General features: G+C 40.7%; 1 protein-coding gene across 1 annotated transcript in view; it reads left to right on the top strand.

Annotated features, from left to right (window-relative positions):
* The first annotated feature begins 4,502 nt into the window (after nucleotides 1-4,502).
* The window catches only part of gria4a (glutamate receptor, ionotropic, AMPA 4a), a 126,998-nt gene continuing 112,893 nt past the window's right edge, over nucleotides 4,503-18,607 (top strand). Inside the window, 2 exon segments of the mRNA XM_061680801.1 lie at nucleotides 4,503-4,867; nucleotides 11,975-12,133. Of these exon segments, the coding sequence (XP_061536785.1) occupies nucleotides 4,771-4,867; nucleotides 11,975-12,133 (256 nt within the window). The 5' untranslated portion in view covers nucleotides 4,503-4,770.

Here is an 18,607-nt window from a genome sequence, read left to right as displayed (position 1 = left end):
CGAGTGAACCCCTCACTAGTCCATTAGTGACATGCTGCTGTGATTTTAATGTAATCTAGAAGTGTTGGCCTTTGTGGCAAGCTAGAATTAGATGAAAAATACAAGTAGGTACATATTAAGAACAAGATGGAGCTACATAAACACCAGAATTTTACTTTACTATTTGATCTGTTAAATAACTAAATATTGTTAGCGAAAAATAAATACATAAAAAATAAATAAAACAAGCTAGCAGTAAAGCCTAGCTGTTAGGCTGCACAGTGAGCAAAACGCTCCACCAAAGAATACTCAAATGAAAAGTAACACTTTTGACTCCACTACTATTGTGTTGATTTACACTCAATAGGGTTTGAGTCACAGCACAAAGCAAAACATCAGGGTGTCAATTACCACAGCCTGTAAGACAGTGCTGACGGGTCTTTATTACCAAGGTGCTATATTGACTCTGAACCACATAATCGACTTGGTCGACTTGGTCAATCTGCCAGGCCAGGAGAATGAATTCCTGGGAGGCAATCATCCTGGATTGCATTCAAACAGCCTGGCTACACGGTAGAGATATAATATATGTATACTGTATATACAGCAAACACAAGAGAGCAACATTATATTGTAAATTTAGGACATTATCCATATTGATACATAATAGCAGAAACTATGTAGGCTATGATAATAAAATGTCCTTATTAGAATATGGTGTTTAGTGCAGTAATTACTAGAATCCGTTATTTGTGTTGTTTTATTTTAAAAGAGCAGTTCTGTTACATATTTTTGAGTGATCCCCATTGAAAACAACAAAAACCCTTGCTCGTTTTAGAGACCTGCTGGCTTAAATAAAACTATTTTTGCCAAAACCTTTTTGAAATTCTATGCATTACAAATGCGTCCCTGGGTCATGATCAATTTGCAGCATTTCGAAAGCTATGAAAAATCATCACTGTCACAAAAATAGAGAAGTGGCTCTTGTACCCAATCACTGAATGCATTCGGAATGTTTGTAAAGGAGTTGTGATTGTTTGTTAAATGGTTTTCAGCACCTTTCTGTATGTGCACGTATTCACTGAGGCATTATGAAAACAATGACATTGACAAGCACTTATCAAGTATTCATTTATAAGTAATGCAAGTGAGAACCATGGACTCTTGCTGGGTATGTGGAAATTAATGAGCACTTTCCATCACCACATCACTTTAGTAAAATGATTTGTTTTTTGTTGATGATAAAATAGTTAGGCCATCATAGCTGTGGTTCAGTCAGATGATGTGTCATTTTTGAAAATGATTTATTATTGTATTTTAAAGGGGCGGCACGGTGAAGGACTGGTTAGAGCGTCTGCCTCACAGTTCTGAGGACCAGGGTTCAATCCCCGGCCCCGCCTGTGTGGAGTTTGCATGTTCTCCCTGTGCCTGTGTGGGTTTTCTCCGGGCACTCCGGTTTCCTCCCACATCCCAAAAACATGCATTGTTGCATTAACATAGGTTAATTGAAGTCTCTAAATTGCCCCTAGGTGGGAACATGAGTGCGGATGGTTGTTTGTTTGTATGTGCCCTGCGATTGGCTGGCAACCAGTCCAGGGTGTACCCCGCCTCCTGCCCGATGATAGCTGGGATAGGCTCCAGCACTCCCGCGACCCTTGTGAGGATAAGTGGCTCAGAAAATGGATGGATGGATGGATATATTTTAAAGGTCATACAACCCCTTCTGCGATGATTTGTTTGGATTACAAAAGGGACATTTCCAATAGGAAATAATGCACATTTAATTAATGGCTTCCAGTGTCCAACTGCATGCAGAAAGTATAGTCATGTCCTGCAAGATTCGCTGAAATCATAACATTTCAAAACATACATTTTGAAGTACAGACACGTGGTGTTTTAAATTCTTAATTTTTCCATCAGTTCGAACCTAGGACAAGGCATGATTTCATAATGGTAATAATACAAAATGTATTAATTAATTTCGGTATTATCTTGGTATACTTTGTATATGTTTTTTTTATTATTATTATTGGTTATCCATCCATTTTCTTTACCACTTGCCCTCCCTAGGCTCGCAAAGTGAGCTGTAGCCTACCCCAGCTGACTTTGGGCAAGAGGTGACGTGCACCCTGGTCTGGTCACCAGCCAATCACAGTGCACATACTCTATAGACAAACAAATCTCACACTCACATACAAACCTATTGACAATTTAGATTCTCCAATTAACTAATATGCATTTTTTTTTACCTGGGAGGAAGCCAGGGTACTTGGAGAAAACCCACACAAACACACAGAGAACGTGCAAACTCCACGCAGATTCAAGGAGCCAAGATTCAAACCCATGATTTCTCGACTGCTGTGATGCCGACGTGCTAACCAGAGATCCGCATCATTATAAGGGAAATCTAATTAGCACATATAATCTAATTGATTGATTTGCGAGTGTTTAGTAGAATACATGCAGACTCTCAGACACAGTGGGAGAGCAGTGAGCAACCACTCTTCCGAATCCTGCATCCAACCTGATGCACAGTTGGCTATCAGCACCATGGACAGCTTATGTCAGTTACAAAAGAGTGTGGGAACAGTGCAGGACATTACTAGCCTCCATCCATCCATCCATTTTCTGAGCCGCTTATCCTCACTCGGGTCGCGGGCGTGCTGGAGCCTATCCCAGCTGTCATCGGGCAGGAGGCAGGGTACACCCTGAACTGGTTGCCAGCCAATTGCAGGGCACATACAAACAGACAACCATTCGCACTCACAGTCACACCTACGGGCAATTTAGAGTCTCCAATTTATGCATGTTTTTGGGATGTGGGAGGAAACCGGAGTGCCCGGAGAAAACCCACGCAGGCACGGGGAGAACATGCAAACTCCACACAGTCAGTGCTGGGGATTGAACCCGGGTCCTCAGAACTGTGAGGCTGACGCTCTAACCAGTCATCCACCGTGCCGCCCATTACTAGCCTACAAAACAAAACAAAATGTGCACACATGCACCATCCATCCATCCATTTTCTTGACCGATTATCCTCACTCGGGTCGCCGGCTGCTATCCCAGCTATCTTCGGGCGCGAGGCGGGGTACACCCTGAAGCGGTCGCCAGCCAATCGCAGGGCACATAGAAACAAACAACCATTCGCACTCACCATTCACACCTAATTTAAAGTCTTCAATCAACCTACCCAATCAACCCAAGAAAATCCATGCAGGCACGGGGAGAACATGCAAACTCCACACAGGCGGGGCCGGGATTTGAACCCTGGTCCTCAGAACTGTGAGGCAGACGCTCTAACCAGTCCTTCATGTGCTAACCGTGCCGCCGCACATGCACCAATGTCTTTAAAATGAATGCAACTGGTTGGGCTGTCTGTTTGAGGCTGTCATATGGGAGAATATTGATATACACATGGGCACTGTAGAGGAAGAAAAGATGATGTTTGTATGTTGTTGTTTTTGTAAACATAGTATTTATTTCCAGGTGTATCGCTCTCGAAAGGGCAGCTCGTGAAACAGTGGCACATGTGCCTCACAGTTAGTCCGTCACGTGAGTCCAAATAGTTGTTTGTGTAGAATGTAAGCGATTGCCTGACGACCAGTCCACGATGTACCTCTTGCCCAAATTCAGCTGGCATATGTGAGCTCCAGGTCAGCCACGTCCCTAATAAGGCCAAGCGCTACAGAAAATAGATGGGTCTGGAAAACATCTGCAACGTCAGGAGCTAAAGTGGTCAGTCGGAACAGTAATTACACTTGTACATTTGGATGTCATCCAGTAAAAGACCTGCTTTACAATTCTGCCCTGACAAAGATAATAGTTGCCAGTTTTGATGATTCCACTGCTTTATACTGAGAGATGTGTCTTTTACATTCCCTGTTTAGTTAAAACCGCAGTCAAAAGAATATATATATATATATATATATATATATATATATATATATATATATATATATATATATATATATAGAAAAGCACCTTATTGACACCGCGTCAAATGATGTCACTTTAGTCTGTTTTTCAGTGGCCATATATTTGCGCTCGTCCTGCTTGGCATATACATTGCGGCTGCAGTGCAAAACCTAAACTGAACTAAACCTGGGAAACACAGAATAGTTTGGGCCAATGCGTCAGGATGGATTGCGTTTGACGCAGGAGAAATCGTTCATTTGCAACTTCTTAAGGGAAACAAACGAACGTGTCCTTTCTTCTTTGACATGCGCAGCGACGATAAACTAGATAAGACATTTGGCGTCAGTGTGTGATAAATGCCCGAAGATTACGCGTGTGGGGAAAGTGCGTAAACGTGGCGCATGTAATCCACGCCTCCCCCTACGAGCACTGAATCAATAGTGTAGAGGGATGGAGAAAGTATATGATGTAGAGGGATGTGGAAAGAGAGAGAGCGAGAATGTGTGTGTGAGACTGAAAGAGAGAGAGAGAGAGAGAGAGAGGGGGGGGGGGGGCGGGTCGCGCATGTCCAGTTGCTCCATGCAGTCTGGTCTCCAAACTCGCCAATCTTGCAACGACTTTCCCCACTCCTTCTTCCTATAGCGCCTCTGTCTTTCCATGTGAACCGCACACACATCTCTCTCCTCTCCTGAGCGGACTGTGCATGCACGGGGGGAATATGCGCGAGAAGCCCATCATGGAATAGGAACACTACCTTGGACAAAATATACTCTAGACGGGGAAAACCTTCCTCTCTCTTTTTTTTCCTGACGTCTTTCCCCTCCTTCATCTCTGTCAATGTATCGCAACACTTTTTGAGGGGACTCAAGTGAAGAAATGATGAGGATTAATATTTTCACTTGGCACTTTTGGGGCTTGTGTTCCGTCTTCTGGGGGTTGGCGACGGGAGCGTTCCCCAGCTCAGTGCAAATTGGTGAGCTTTTTTTTTTTTTTTTTTTTAAATCATTAGCTACAGATGTGGATTGTGAAAGTCTCCAAGAAAAAGCAGCAACAAATATATTATATATATATATATATATATATATATATATATATATATATATATATATATATATATATATATATATATATATATATATAAAAGAAACAAAATCATTGCATGGAAACATTTTGGTCCATTTTCTTTACTTTAACTCATTCATAAATGGTCTTCAAATACATTCAGTGTTTGATTTTGTCTGTGTGTGAATATTTTAAAAGCTTTTTCAGTCTTTATCTTTCTTCAGACACTGCAGTATTCCCTCTCTCTCTCCTGCCTTCTCGCTCTCTTTTGCTGTCTCTGCCTCTTTCCCCCTTCTTGTGAAAGAAAAACCTTCCTTTTGAAGCACTTTAACAAAAAAAAAGTCATAAAGTTTGCAAAATAGAGATCGCTACTGCAAACGAACCCACGTGCATGCGAGCTTGCACGGCGCGCACACGCCACAGGCACGCAGTCAAATGTGTGATAATGAATTCACTGCATCACTCCTTGTAGGGGGCAGTTGGGAGGTCCTATAATGAGATTCATCTCCTTGAATCTGTCTACCTATAGCTGCCAATAAACTTAATATGCTAAATATTTTTTTGCAAACTGGCATCGACATGCACGTCTGAATACAAACAGCACATAAATGTCCAATGTGGTATGGAGTGTTCTCACACAGCCAAGGGTGCCATAAATAGGGCGGCTGGTAGATGATTATTGAGGGTCATAACTTACAGGGGACCTTTAATCACAGAGTATTACATGGTTCATGCTGCTTCATATAATGCCTTTTTGTATCGAACTGCCATTGCATTGCACGCCCACGCAAATGGCATGTATACAAACGGCAGTTCACGTGTGGAATTTCATGCAGACACTGTTGGTAGGAGGTAAAGCTGCTGTACACACATACATGACCTTCCTGTTTGCCCGTCTTGTCGTTCACTTGAAGAGTTGGATACATACGTCTGCAGTGTAATTTCACAGAAAGCTTTGCTCTGCGTTTGACTTGGCAAACATTACTTTTATCTGAGGGAACTGATTTCTACAATGATTCAGATTGTTTGATGGCCGCTGTTCACATATATATGAAGGAAATACATCTGACATCCACCACACATATCCGCAAAACCCGATCAAATTCAACATAATCGCGTTAGACGGGCAGACTACCTACTAAACAAGAGCAAAAGTTTCGACTAACTTTCTGCAACCAAATTGTCAAAGGACATACCTTCATTGTACCGGTACGCCCCCTTGTCGCATAGCGGTCTGCCAAATTGGCAAGCACGCACAGTGAGCCTTGCGCTTGCACGAAAATCAAGTTACGGCAGTTTCTGCGCTCAGTATAAATAAAGCCCTCTGTCTTAACCTTTTCGACAAGTTACAATGCGTATGCTGGACAAAAGTGACATGTACTGTGTGCTTCTTGCTTCACCTCTGATGGAGAATCTTCTCTTCTCATGTTATTCCCCATGTTTTCGAATGAGTCTGGCAAAAGCCACGATAAGACAAAGAAAAAGGTAAGAGTCATTTGATGCTGGGTTAACAGAGATTTCTTGAAGTAGACAAGAGATTTGGTGCAATATGCTGACATCTTCCATGATGTCAATGCATGACGGTCATCCATCTTTTTGAGTAAGCCCAGGACAGAGCAAAACACATAGATTTTGCCCTGTGATGCTCATTGAATGGAGGTTGCGTGAGGTTTTTCATGATATGCTCATGTTCCACACATTATCAAATGCGGCATCAATCTTTTGGAATAAGTGCTGCAAAAAAGCCGCAAAAAGTTAAAGAAAAAGCAAAACATATGCCCAGTATCATTTCATGTTTACTAGCTCAGACCTCCTGGCATTAGCTGGCATCTCGGTTTGAACTGTGAAATTGTGTGCCTTGCACTTGACAGGCGTACCTTTTCCAGAATATTTTTGTCAAATTTTAAATTGTACAGGTACGATTTAAGGTACGTTTGATTTTCAAGGTTCCACTACTACTGAGCGCCGTCCAAAAGCGACTACAATTCAGAAACAGAACATTTCCAAACACCAATAGTATCTGCTCACTTTTTGATTTACAATAATTAAAATCATATCAAGTTGTCATATTTCTTGCCGCTCCACAGATCTGTTTTCTGTGAACATGTGAGTTCCCTGTCTTGTTTTAATGATCGTGCTTGATCATTTTGAGTTAATTATCTGATACACACATCGAAAGAAAAAAGCGGGATGAACAACTAGTGTGACAAAGACACACTCACACAAAGGTAGCTGGCACCTTGTCATAATAATGGCTCCGTTCATTATGCGCTGTCTCCCGACTCCTCCCTTGTCATCTTTTCTCTTCCCCTCCCATCTCTTTCACTCTTTTACTGTGAAAAAAGAAACTCAATCACTTTGTTTCCAAACAGTTAAGCCCATGAAGCATTGAATAAATGTTAGGGGTTGATTTAAATACAGTGAAAATATACAGTGCATTGACAAAAGTATTGAGACACAATGATTTATTAATTGATCAGTGTAGTGGTAGGACGAGCAATGTGACAAGTAGCCGTCATGAAATTTTCTAAAAAAAAAACAAAAACAAAAAAAAACATGGAATAAGCCCTTCAAACAACTGTAAAAAACATCCATAACCAATAAATTCAAGGGGGTAAAATGGATTACTCAAGTACATGACTTATTTGACTGTCCAGACTGGTCTTCTCACGAATAATATTTTATTTGACCGACTTAAGTGGCATTTTTAGGGCAAGTTATGCCATTTGAAATGTCACGATAATTTTTACTTGATTTGACTTTGAGAAGCCCTCTGAATTTCAGCCCGTGCAAGCTTATTGGTGGATATTTTTAACTGAAACTTGTCAGCCAACTGGAGAAGGGGTTCCCCGAGTAGCATGGTGAAACAGAACGGCCAAAGAAATATGTTGAGAAATAATGAAGTTATACTGTTTAGTACGAAATAGAAGGTTTTTTTTATTTATTTTTAACCAGAATTTCTATAGGCGATAGCACACAAAAAACCTTCCCCAAAAAGGTCTTTTTTTTCTGACACAAAAAACTCACTTTCTCCTCAACCCATCATCCCAATTGGCCCCATTAGTTGGTCCTGAATCTATGTGGGAACAGTTTATGGAGGCCTCATTTTTGTTTCAACATTACAAAGGAGTATAAGGGCCACAGTGAACAGAAAAAAAGAATGTACTAAGACAAAATCGTAATCTTACAAGAATACACTGTGGTGGCTGTGGCTCAGTCAGTAGAGTGGGTTGTCCAGTGACCAAAGGGTTGACGGTTAGAATCCTGGCTCCGACTGTCCGCTGTCCCCACCACCACTGCCTTATGGTTGCTTCGGGAGAAACAAAGGCTAGGGGGGCCAAACCCGACAGAAAATAAAACAAGAGTGGACCCCTACAGGCGGTTGATCAAGCAACGTGACTCCTTGCGGCAATTCTGCAGCTGCCTTTGGAGTCTGCCAGCCAGGCCGAGAAGAGGGGTCCTGGCCACCGGGCACAACATGACTTCCATAATATTCATCCAGGGCTGCATCTGGAGAGGTCTGCCAGCCAGGCCGAGAAGAGGGGTCCTGGCCACCGGGCACAACATGACTTCCATAATATTCATCCAGGCCTGCATCTGGAGAGGTCACTCCAGTGCCACTGTTCCAGCCCAATGTGGCAGTCCCTCCCGTGTTGCCTCGTGCATATATATATATATATATATATTATATAAAACTTTTTTTTTTAAATACACTCACAATAACTAACATTGCTGGTTGATGACTGAGAACATTTGTGCATATTTCTCCAGAACAGACACAATTGTTGACAAGAACATCTACATTGTTCAAATTTATGCAGGTAACAGAATGCTCGGCTGATATTCGTCAGTCACTTCCCCTCAGAAAATTACAACTTTATTCGCCTGTGCAGCACAGCCAGCGATATAGGCAAATGCTACGAGTGCCATGGCCTCCAGGGGCTACCACAAAATCTGGGGTCAAAAAAAAAAAAATCACCTTCAATGTTGTTATATAAAAAAATTATGACTCTTTAGTCTTGAAATGGAAAAGCTAAAATAGATGAAAATGTAAAGCAATGCAAAGGCTAATCTATTGATGCGACCCCAGAGAACTTTGCAAACATGTCACAACTACCTCAACTGTTCGAAGCTCAGGGGAGACACAACAAGAAAACAAATGGGGGGGTTTAAGAGGACAAAGAAATAGGTAAAGCTTGAGGAAAAAAACTGACGTATCTCATCAGTTATACTGCATCAGTCATTTAGTAGAATATACTGTTAGAATCGTATCTAGCTGCTTTGCGATTAGCCTCATCATGGTATGCTAATGAGTAAATAACCAGTTTTATATTTCTGTAGCAGGGGTCTCCATGCATGTAGAAATGGAGATTGTCACTTTCATCATCTTTATGAAAGATGTCGTTACATTTTTATGCCAGCAGAATCCACAGATATCTCAATATGATTTGTGTTAAAGTGTGTTGACAGAGAGGCTAGTCAAAAGGATTTGAGAGAAGTGGATGAATATGTGTTCTACAACAACACTGTTTCTTGAATTTAACACAAAAGAAAAAGTGACTTGATTCTCTTAAGAATATGACTTTAATCTGGTAACATTTGGCCTGCAAAGACTCTTTCGTACATCTTGACTGTGCCCCAGCGCACATAGCATGGTCCATAAAGGCATGCTTGGATGAGTTTGGTGTGGAAGAATTTGACTGGCGCCTGACCTCCAGCCCATCAAACACCTTTAGGATGTACTGGAACAAAGATTGTGAGTCATGGTCTCTCATCCAACAGCAGAGACCTCACAAATGTCCTTTTGGATGGACTCAAATTCTTCGGAGAAAGAGGTGAAAATTTCATGGCACCATTTATACGCCTTGTTAATGTAACTGCCTGGTTTGCCAATACTTTTGTCCATGTCTTACTTTACAATGTACAATTTATTGATTTTGGTTTTTTTGGTTGTTATTCTATCTAGCCTGCAAGGTCCCATCTTCTTATACCAGGGTGTTTGGACATAGCGTCCAAGTCAGCTATGTTTGTTTATTTTGTGTTTCTGTGTGCATGTGTAAATTCCCCTATTGAATTTGTACTAACGATACAAGTCATATTTTATTCATTTTCACTTCATTAGCATAGTTGCTGGAGTTAGATTATCATGTCTCTGGCTTAGTTAATAAAAGGAGTTCCTCTGGGACTTCTTGTGAATTTGTACAACCCCAATTCCAATGAAGTTGGGACGTTGTGTTAAACATAAATAAAAACAGAATACAATGATTTGCAAATGATGTTCAACATATATTTAATTGAATACACTACAAAGACAAGATAGTTAATGTTCAAACTGATAAACTTTATTGTTTTTCGCAAATAATCATTAACTTATAATTTTATGGCTGGAACATGTTCCAAAAAAGCTGGGACATGTGGCAAAAAAGACTGAGAAAGTTGAGGAATAATCATCAAACACCTGTTTGGAACATCCCACAGGTGAACAGGCTAATTGGGAACAGGTGGGTGCCATGATTGGGTATAAAAGGAGCTTCCCTGAATTCCTCAGTCATTCACAAGCAAAGATAGGGCAAGGTTCACCTCAAGTGCATGAGAAAATAGTCGAGCAGGACAATGTTCCTCAACGTACAATTTCAAGGAATTGAGGGATTTCATTATCTAGGGTCCATAATATCAAATGGTTCAGATAATCTCGAGAAATCTCTACATGTAAACGGCAAGGCCGAAAACCAACATTGAATGCCCGTGACCTTCGATTCCTCAGGCGGCACTGCATCAAAAACCGACATCAATGTTTAAAGGATATCACCACATGGGCTCAGGAACACTTCAGAAAACCAATGTCAGTAAATACAGTTTGGTGCTACAGCCGTAAGTGCAACTTGAAACTCTACTATGCCAAGCAAAAGCCATTTATCAACAACACCCAGAAACGCCGCCGGCTTCTCTGGGCCCGAGCTCATCTAAGATGGACTGAAGTGGAAAAGTGTTCTGTGGTCCGACGAGTCCACATTTCAAATTTTTGGAAATTGTGGACGTCGTGTCCTCCGGGCCAAAGAGGAAAAGAACCATCCGGACTGTTATGGACGCAAAGTTCAAAAGCCAGCATCTGTGATGGTATGGGGCTGTGTTAGTGCCAATCGCATGGGTAACTTACACATCTGTGAATGTACCATTAATGCTGAAAGGTACATACATGTTTTGGAGAAGCATATGCTGCCATCCAAGCAACGTCTTTTTCATGGATGCCCCTGCTTATTTCAGCAAGACAATGCCAAACTACACTCTGCATGTGTTACAACAGCGTGGCTTCGTAGTAAAAGAGTGCGGGTACTAGGCTAGCCTGCCTGCAGTCCAGACCTGTCTCCCATTGAAAATGTGTGGCGCATTATGAAGCTTAAAATACTGTTGAACAGTTGAAGCTGTACATCAATACAGAATGGGAAAGAATTCCACCTATAAAGCTTCAACAATTCGTGTCCTCAGTTCCCAAACGTTTATTGAATGTTGTTAAAAGAAAAGGTCATGTAACACAGTGGTAAACATGACCCTGTCCCAGCATTTTTGGAACGTGTTGCAGCCAAAAAAACTCTAAGTTAATGATTATTTGCTATAAACAATAAATTATATCATTTTGAACATTAAATATCTTGTCTTTGTAGTGTATTCAATTAAAAATAGGTTGAACATGATTTGCAAATCATTGTATTTTGTTTTTATTTATGTTCAACACAACGTCCCAACTTCATTGGAATTGGGGTTGTAAAAGGTTTTCTTTGCATTTTATCAATGAAATGTGCAGCACTGGATTTTCTTTCATGGTTATGTGTGTGTGTTGAAAGACAAATACATTTTTTTTTTTTTTTTTTTTTTTTTTTAACAAATGGTAACGATGATCTTAGTTTTCTTCTCTCTCTCTCACACTCCCTCAATTTTTGTTATCTGCCCTCCCTCCTTTCTTGGCACACATTCGTCTCTTTCTCCTCTTCATCACCTTGTCCTTTGTCTCCCTCCCTAGGCGGCTTGTTCATTAGGAATACTGATCAGGAGTACACAGCGTTTCGACTAGCTATCTTCCTTCACAACACCAGCCCTAATGCTACGGAAGCCCCCTTCAACCTGGTCCCACATGTCGACAATATAGAGACAGCCAACAGCTTTGCTGTCACCAATGCATGTAAGTATCTACACTGTATGGCTTCTCTATAATCTTTATTGTATTTTTTGCTGAGTAATGCTCAATATTTGGAACCTGAGTAGTTTAAATGTTATTTTAAAAGTATTTTTTTTGTTTTTGGAGTTCTTATATTTAATATGGTGGAGTGAAGTGTATAAGTACTTATATTGTCTTATTTTAAAGGTAATTTACTTGCTGCTGGCCCCTAAAAACTGTTACAAAACAATAATTGAATCTAAATGTACATTTGATTAAAAAATAAATTTATTGGATAGTGTGGCAAGTTCACTGTCATTCAAAACAGCCTAGTTTCACTGATTGTGCTCCATGAATTGTGCCTGGCAACAATTGGCCCTGCAGAAGTAATAATAATCGAGATTTAAGTGTCTGATAGATTTTATTTCACTAGTAACATTTAATCACAAATCTTGACTGTTTTTGTAGTTTGTGTGATTCATAACATTAATCTGAAGAAGAAAAAAACACTACAGACAGCAATAGAGAATACAGAAGCCTATATATGTTGTCGGTTACCCGCCGGTCTGTCCTCTTAAAGAATCCAATTACTCTACTTGTATTACTGTATGTATGTATATATATATATGTATATATGCAATATATAATATAATATATGCACTATTACTGTAGTGCTTGTATGGTCTTCAGTAAATAGCAAGAATGCAAGCAAAGTTATGCAAAAACTATGGACTCAATTCCACAAAACTTTGTAGACAGGTGGAACATGAGCCCAGACATAAAAAAAATAAATAAAGAAAGAAAAACAACAACAAAAACCTAACATTTTGTTACAAATCTGCATAGAGATGGAGTCCAGCATTGTGATGGTTCTTGTGTGATGACTCTGTCAGTTTGACCATGGTGTTATTTTTCATATATCCTGAATGCAAGCATCCATATTGTGTACGTCTTTTCAAGATCGTTTTGTTGCTATGCTATTGATGGGATGTTGAATGTGCTTGTGTGCTTGTGTTTGTCCCAAGTGCATTGATGCTACCACTACAGCATTACCAAATGCTGTATCTTTGTACCAACATACAAGAAGTCTGTGTGTAGTGGCAGAAAAATGGCTCCTGTGTATTGATTTCCTCCCTCATTATTTGAAGCTAATCTTTTAATATCATCTTTTGACCGGGTGCTTAAATGAATCTTGACTCGGAGACACAGTTTGGTGTGCTTGTATTGGCGTGTCAACAATTTCTCGGGGTCAGGTCTCTCGGTATGGCAGATGTGCGTGTGCTTTCCACTGTCTAAAAAGCAAGAGCTGATGACTGTTTACTCTTGTGCGAATGTCACTTTTCTTGTGAAAGAACTGCGATGGGGGTCCTGTTGTTTGAGCACGTTTGCTACATTTGTCTTTACCAAGAAAAAAAAGATGTCTAAGTAGTAGTAGTACAAATAATAGAAGGCAGAGTGTGATATTTAGATATTTTTGAAATTACAAATGTGATGAAAGGCAATTTTTAAGAGATACTTTTCCTTAAAATGTGGGTTTAGGTTTATGACGATCGAAGTGAGTGTTCAAATGTTAAGATATATGCACACCTAAAAAAAAACTGCTTCAAAGTCTGAAAAAAATATTACCAACTAGGCTTAAAATCGTGCTGTGATATGAATACTACCACTCTAGACAAAAATATGTACACACACAATACAAGTTGTATGAATGTATAAATCTGTACTGTGTCCTGCCCAATTATTTGATTTGACTAAATTTGCCGTTTGTGTCGTACTCATGACATGAATGTACTGTACGAGTCAAACCAGCCAATAACATTTTGAAAATTAATCGTCCATTTATTTCCTCTATCCCACAAAAATGCCTTATCTAGTATCAGCTCCCTGCGAGGACATGCGGGTGGGAACGAACACAGTGAATAAATATCAAATTGCATCCCTTTGTGTAATGAGTAGCATTAATTGCATTGCAGTTGCATTAAATGAGTGTAAAGCGTTCTGAGAGAACAAAACAAATCCAACAGTCATTTTATGATCCATGTGTGCAGTACCGTGACAGTCCATGAATAAAATAACTAGCAATCTATTTTGGTGTTATAATGACAAATGACTGAAGCTGCAGAAACATTTTATACGGTTCAAGCAAACATATATCTATGGCTGCCAAAAAAAATTTTTTTCAAATTTAATAAGCATATTTAATAAAAAAAAATAAAATAAAAACATTTAGTTCTGTTGGCTTGTTTCAGTATTTTTCATTTCTCTGCTCTGCTGAGGGGGCTTGAAAGATAACACTGAATAGGTGGGGTCAGAACATTTAAATGTATGTAGTCAGAGGAGAAATTAAAAGTTAAAGAATATGAATAATATTGTCTCACTCTCTTTGCGAATGTATCTACAGGGACAAATTGATTTATTGTGACTTTTAAGAAGAAGAACTTCATATTATTATTAGTGTCAATTCTATAAAACTCAATGTCAATCTTTTACAGGGCTGAAACTGTCTCCCTTAAGAGAAAATCACTATTCCACATCATCAAGCAAAATGCAGAGGATGCCTCTCTTCATTTCTCCAAAAATCCAATTTTTGTGCAGACTTTTAACACAGAAAATAACCTGAAATATCAGTCTAACGAGGAAACTTCACTCCCTGAGGCATAAGTATATATTAGCACTGAGCAAAAGTGGATGAAAATGGTATTGAGCAGAAAAAAACGAACCAGTATCACCTTTGACATTTACCTCAAGCTTCTTAGAATTGGATCTCAAATAAAACCTATGCTCATAGGCCGCTTTATTTGGTACAGCCAAATGTTCTCTCTGATTGCGAACTGATCATTAAATGGATGGACATGGTCAGCAACACTACAACTTACAGTGTGACTAAAGGCCGCCACGCACCAAGCGATGCGGCTGAATTCAACTTGACTCCCGTTGCAGCGTGCGGGGTTCCGCAACTATTTTCATGAGTGGCCGATCAGTCGATCACTGGTTTTCCGGCGATTTAAAATTTGACTCGCTGGTGCACGGCATCGCAACGTCGTAGACTACAGCCAACGAAAATGCACATCAGCTTTCACTCATGCTAAAAATACATTTATGCGTTTAAAGCGAGCTGGAGACAAAACAGCCGCCCCGCCACTCCCAAGCCATACAAATATAGTATATAAATTACTATTACTTGTTTTACAACAATACCTAAGTACATTTAAATTTTATTTTTATTATTGTGTTTTTTTTAACCTTAACTATTGCTCTATCTTGTTATGGTTTAATAAAAGTGATAAAATATGATATAATGTATGTGCAGCATCAAAAGCCTATACAGGCTCTCTGTTCAGGGTGTCCATATCCAACTGCATTGTTCAACTACATCGCACAGTGTTTCCAAGGGCCGGACATCACAACTATCAAGTCTGAACTATTGATACAAGGCAGGATATGATCACCATGTTGCAGATTAAATGGACACTCATCAGATCAGGCGTCACGTAACAAGCTTGTGGGAATTGTAGTATCAATTTCCTGTTCTTTTGTTCAACAGAGCGATAGCAGCTTTCGTCTAAGCCCATCTTCTATTTCACTCCCAGTTCTAACGAGCTGTTATTTGCTTCATCGTCACTTTTGTATCATTTCCAACCAGTCGATTCAGTCTCTCCTTTGATCTCTACAACTAATAAGGTATTTTTCCCGGAGAACCGCTGCTCACTGGAGGGATTGCTTTTATTTATTTATTTATTTATTAAGACCAATTCTACACAAATAATTAGCCTCTTGCTGGCGTGTGTACGCTGCGGCCGACTTGCAGGAGCAGAGCCCTGAGTGTGGAAAAAAAACATTTCAACTCATGGCTCCTTAACTCGCTAGCTCATTAGCTCGCAGGCTAGCTCGTTAGCTCACAGGATATCTCGCTGGCTAGCAAACACAATAAACAGTTAACTTTCTCTTAAGTGTCTCTGTTGTGCGAATCTACGTGCTGCACATGAAGCAAGGTCCACTTGGTCCACTCTTGCCGGAGCCAACTCCGGCAAGAGTGGACCAGTCCCCCGGTGTTCCATGAGCCCACTAGCGGAAATGACACAGCCATCCAATTCTGTCGGCTCACTGTGTGATTTAAAGGGGGTTGAATTGCTTTGTGTTTACCAATCTATCCATTTTCGATACCGCTTATCCTGGCAAGCCCAGCTACCTTTGGTACACTCTCTACACTCATTTCCATGCAGTCACAGGACAAACAACCATTCAGAATCACGTTCACACCTATGGACAATTTAGAGTAGTCAACCTAAGAAACATGTTCTGGGAATGTGGGAGGAAGCTAGAGTACCTGGGGAAAACCTACACAAGCACATGGAGAACAGGCATACAGTACACCACACAGTAAGGCCAGAGCCGGGTTTCAAACCCTCAACCTCACAACCGTGAGACAGATGTGCCAACCACTCAGTCACTGTTTTTTTTTTTATGTTTTCCTAAATTTACTCAGCATTGTGTGCTGTCTTTCATGTTTTTTTTTTATTTTCTGGCGCTTGTGTTGTCAGCGGTTCTCTCAGACAGACACACACATACACACAAACATACACGATTGCTGCCAGTTGGCCATAAGGGGAGGAGTGTCTGTAAAGTGGAGCTCTTCTAAGTGAAGAGTCTCACACTCAACAAGCAGAAACACTTCTTGTCTCTTGGTTCCAAGTCTCTCATCCTCTTCCTCCTCCTCACTTTTGTCCTCCCCTTTTCCACCTCATTTCTTTCCCTTTTTATACTCGTTTAGTCCTCATCACGTTTAGCCGCCTCTCCCTGAGCACGGGCGTGGTGAATGGATCTCTAAATTAATCCATGGCTCTTGTGCCGGGTGGTGAGCAATGCCTCTGAATTAGAATAGGGAATTCTCTCACTGACCTTGGCCAGTTCCTCTTTTCTAGTATTCAGGGAGCGTGAAGAGATCATTTTAAATAAATCACATTTCCTACTTGCATTGTCACATAGATATACTGTATATCCTCTGCTTCTGACTATCTTTTCCACTTATTTACTGTTTGTAGATGTATTCATACGGTATGTAGTATGTATTTGTTGTAGTATTTTAGTGTGACATATGTGTCCTGCCATTGGCTGGCGACCAGCCTCTCGCCGAAAGTCAGCTGGAAAGTCAACTCACCCATGACCCTAATGAGGACAAGACTATAAAGAAAATGGCTGGATTCATGCACGGTATACAACTAAATCAGAATAATCTTTATTTGCCAAGTATGTCCAAAAAACACACAAGGAATTTGTCTCCTGTAGTTGGAGCCGCTCTAGTACGACAACAGACAAAGAACACTTTTGAGACATAAAGACATTGACAAAAACAGTCATTGAGCAATAAAGGGTTGCTAGTTAACTGGTAATGCCGGTACTTTATTTTTTTATAAATAAAGTACGGAGGGTCCAAGAGGATTTTGCACGCCCTTGTCTTAGTTCTGGCAGCGTGCAAGTCCTCAATGGTGGGTAGGGGGGTACCGACAATGCTTTCAGCAGTTTTGATTGTCCGTTGCAGTCGGAGTTTGTCCTTTTTTGTAGCAGCACCAAACCAGACTGTGATGGAAGAACACAGGACTGATTCGATGACCGCTGTGTAGAACTGTCTCAGCAGCTCCGGTGGCAGGCCGTGCTTTCTCAGAAGCCGCAGGAAGTACATCCTCTGCTGGGCCTTTTTGAGGATGGAGTTGATGTTGGTCACCCACTTCAGGTCCTGAGAGACTGTAATTCCCAGGAACTTGAAGGTCTCGACGGTTGACACAAGGCAGCTGGACAACGTGAGGGGCAGCTGTGGCGAAGGATGCCTCCTGAAGCCCACGATCATCTCTACAGTCTTGAGCGTGTTCAGCTGCAGGTTGTGTCGGCCGCACCACAGCTCCAGCCGCTCCGTTTCCTGTCGATATGCAGAGTCGTCACCGTCCTTGATAAGGCCGATGACAGTGGTGTCATCTGCAAACTTCAGGAGTTTGACAGTCGGGTTCGCTGAGGTGCAGTCGTTCGTGTAGAGAGAGAAGAGCGTTTGAAACAGGATGGAACTTCGCACAGTTCCAGAGATCTATTGAAGATCTGAGTGAAGACTGGAGCGAGTGTTGGATCTCCATTCTAGAAAATAATACCTTTTTGGAATGTGTGTGTGTCTCACATGGAATGTATGTGTGCAAACGTGTTGAGACGCAGTAGTATAATCAAGTGAGAGCGTTAATAATGTACGAGTGGAGAAAAAAGGGATCAGTTTGGACGGAAAGCAATGAGGTGAATTAGGGACAGAGGAGAAAGAGCCGAAGAGGATTTGCAACAAGGAAGTGCTTATGTGTGGTTTATTCAACCATGGATGCACTGAACTTTGGTAGACGTAATCCTTAATACGGTCGGGGATTCTTCGATTTTCACTCATTTGTGGTTCAAAACTAAGATTATAAATATTCTATTCTGGGTTAGAGTTAGGTGTGCATGTGAATCGACAAGACAGTTGTGCGA

This window comes from Phycodurus eques, chromosome 7 (genome assembly GCF_024500275.1).
Source record: "Phycodurus eques isolate BA_2022a chromosome 7, UOR_Pequ_1.1, whole genome shotgun sequence".
Lineage (NCBI taxonomy): Eukaryota > Metazoa > Chordata > Actinopteri > Syngnathiformes > Syngnathidae > Phycodurus > Phycodurus eques.
The sequence above is the reverse complement of the archived record's forward strand: the minus strand, read 5'-3'. Positions and strand labels throughout refer to the sequence as shown.